The sequence below is a fragment of the Trypanosoma conorhini genome (genome assembly GCF_003719485.1).
Source record: "Trypanosoma conorhini strain 025E chromosome Unknown Tco_14.4_contig_00569, whole genome shotgun sequence".
NCBI lineage: Eukaryota > Euglenozoa > Kinetoplastea > Trypanosomatida > Trypanosomatidae > Trypanosoma > Trypanosoma conorhini.
The window spans coordinates 1-1,340 of NW_021704646.1; the positions used below are offsets into that span (position 1 = coordinate 1).

At 56.7% G+C, this 1,340-nt stretch overlaps 1 protein-coding gene across 1 annotated transcript, besides 7 other annotated features; it reads right to left on the bottom strand.

Moving 5' to 3' along the window:
- Window positions 1-30: a microsatellite.
- Window positions 31-89: 59 nt separating this feature from the next.
- Window positions 90-114: a microsatellite.
- A 90-nt stretch (window positions 115-204) lies between these two features.
- Tco025E_07402 (uncharacterized protein) lies at window positions 205-561 on the bottom strand (the record flags this gene model as incomplete). Its single annotated transcript, XM_029374268.1, has 1 exon — window positions 205-561. One exon carries the CDS (start codon window positions 559-561, stop codon window positions 205-207), a length of 357 nt encoding a protein of 118 aa, XP_029225690.1.
- Window positions 562-664: 103 nt separating this feature from the next.
- Window positions 665-695: a sequence feature (A-rich).
- A 107-nt stretch (window positions 696-802) lies between these two features.
- Window positions 803-821: a microsatellite.
- A 217-nt stretch (window positions 822-1,038) lies between these two features.
- Window positions 1,039-1,088: a microsatellite.
- A 173-nt stretch (window positions 1,089-1,261) lies between these two features.
- Window positions 1,262-1,283: a microsatellite.
- A 27-nt stretch (window positions 1,284-1,310) lies between these two features.
- Window positions 1,311-1,336: a microsatellite.
- The last annotated feature ends 4 nt before the right edge of the window (window positions 1,337-1,340 follow it).

Below are 1,340 nucleotides of genomic sequence, written 5' to 3' on the forward strand. Positions count from 1 at the left end.
CACACACACACAACACACACACACACACACTCCACGAACCAGCAAGATAAAATAACTCCTCATTCCTACTGAGTACCCCAACCCCAACCCATACATATACATACAATACATACAATTTGTGTCCCCCCACCCTTTTCCTACTGTATTCCCACCCCGCATCCTTGCCCTCGTTACTGCTTCCAGCTCCTACCACGCCCTACTTCCTCATTTGCACGGCCACCAGAATTCATCAAACGCGTTGGGGTACGTGTAGCGGTAGACGAAGGTTTTTCGGTACTTGATCTCCCGCCCACGGGAGTCCTTGTAAACGCCTAGCTCCAACTCCACGTTACGCCACTCCCGCGCAAAGCGCCGAACCCGGTCCACGCGCGTCTCCCCGGGGATCCGCTTCTTCACGTGTGCGTTGATGTCCTCGTGGAGCGGGTCCCACTGCGGGCTCGGCTGGCGCACGTACTTCCCCCGCGAAGGTGTCAGCAGAACCCTGGACGGGCACCCCACGACCGTTGCCGCGGCCAGAGCCGCCCCTGCGAGCGCATTCGCGTGCTGCCCGACTCGCCGCATCACTACGAACTAAATTGCCTTCTTACGTGAGAGGTGCCTTCCCTCCTTTCCACGCTATCAAGATTTACTGCGGCGTCCGCCTGATTAGGCGACTCTCAGTGCAAAAAAGAAAAAGAAAACAGGAGAGAAATAGAGAGGGAGGGAAGGTGAAACGGTAATGCAGCCCAATGTGTACGTATGAGCGCAACTGAGCGGCGTTACGCGCGTGTTCCGCGGTAGTTCACTTGCGTGCGACGACGACGCGGCAGCAGCAGCAGCAGGAATCGTGGGTTGTGGCAGCACAAACACCCGCGTGTGACGCGAGGCGGATAGATGCCACCCCATGTGCTGCCCTCCCCCATCAGCCGTCGCGCAAGGAAGGCAAAACAAAAAAGCAAAGCGGTGAGTCCAGCAGGGGCTTGCCTTCACTACCCCGGCAGCGCTCAGGGGTTGATTGCAGCGTGGAAAGGAAGGACGATACCAATTGTCAGCAATTTCTTTATTTTGATTTTTTATTTTTTTCCTTCTCTGTTGTTCTTTGTGTTTATCTGATGTTTGCGCCTCATGGCAGCTTTAGTTCCTTTGCGGGGCAGCGGGGCGGCCCCCACGACGGAGCTGCGGCAAAGGCGTGGTAGACAGACCATCCGCGGACGCCCCAAGGTTTGGCATGCGGCTCACAGCACGTGGAAAGTTCAAAGAGCGCCCCAAGGAAGATATCGTCCCTACTCCTCCTCCTCCTCCTCGTGCTATCCGCAGAGATGCCCCCCCGTAGAGAGAGAGAGAGAGAGAGAGAGAGGAGG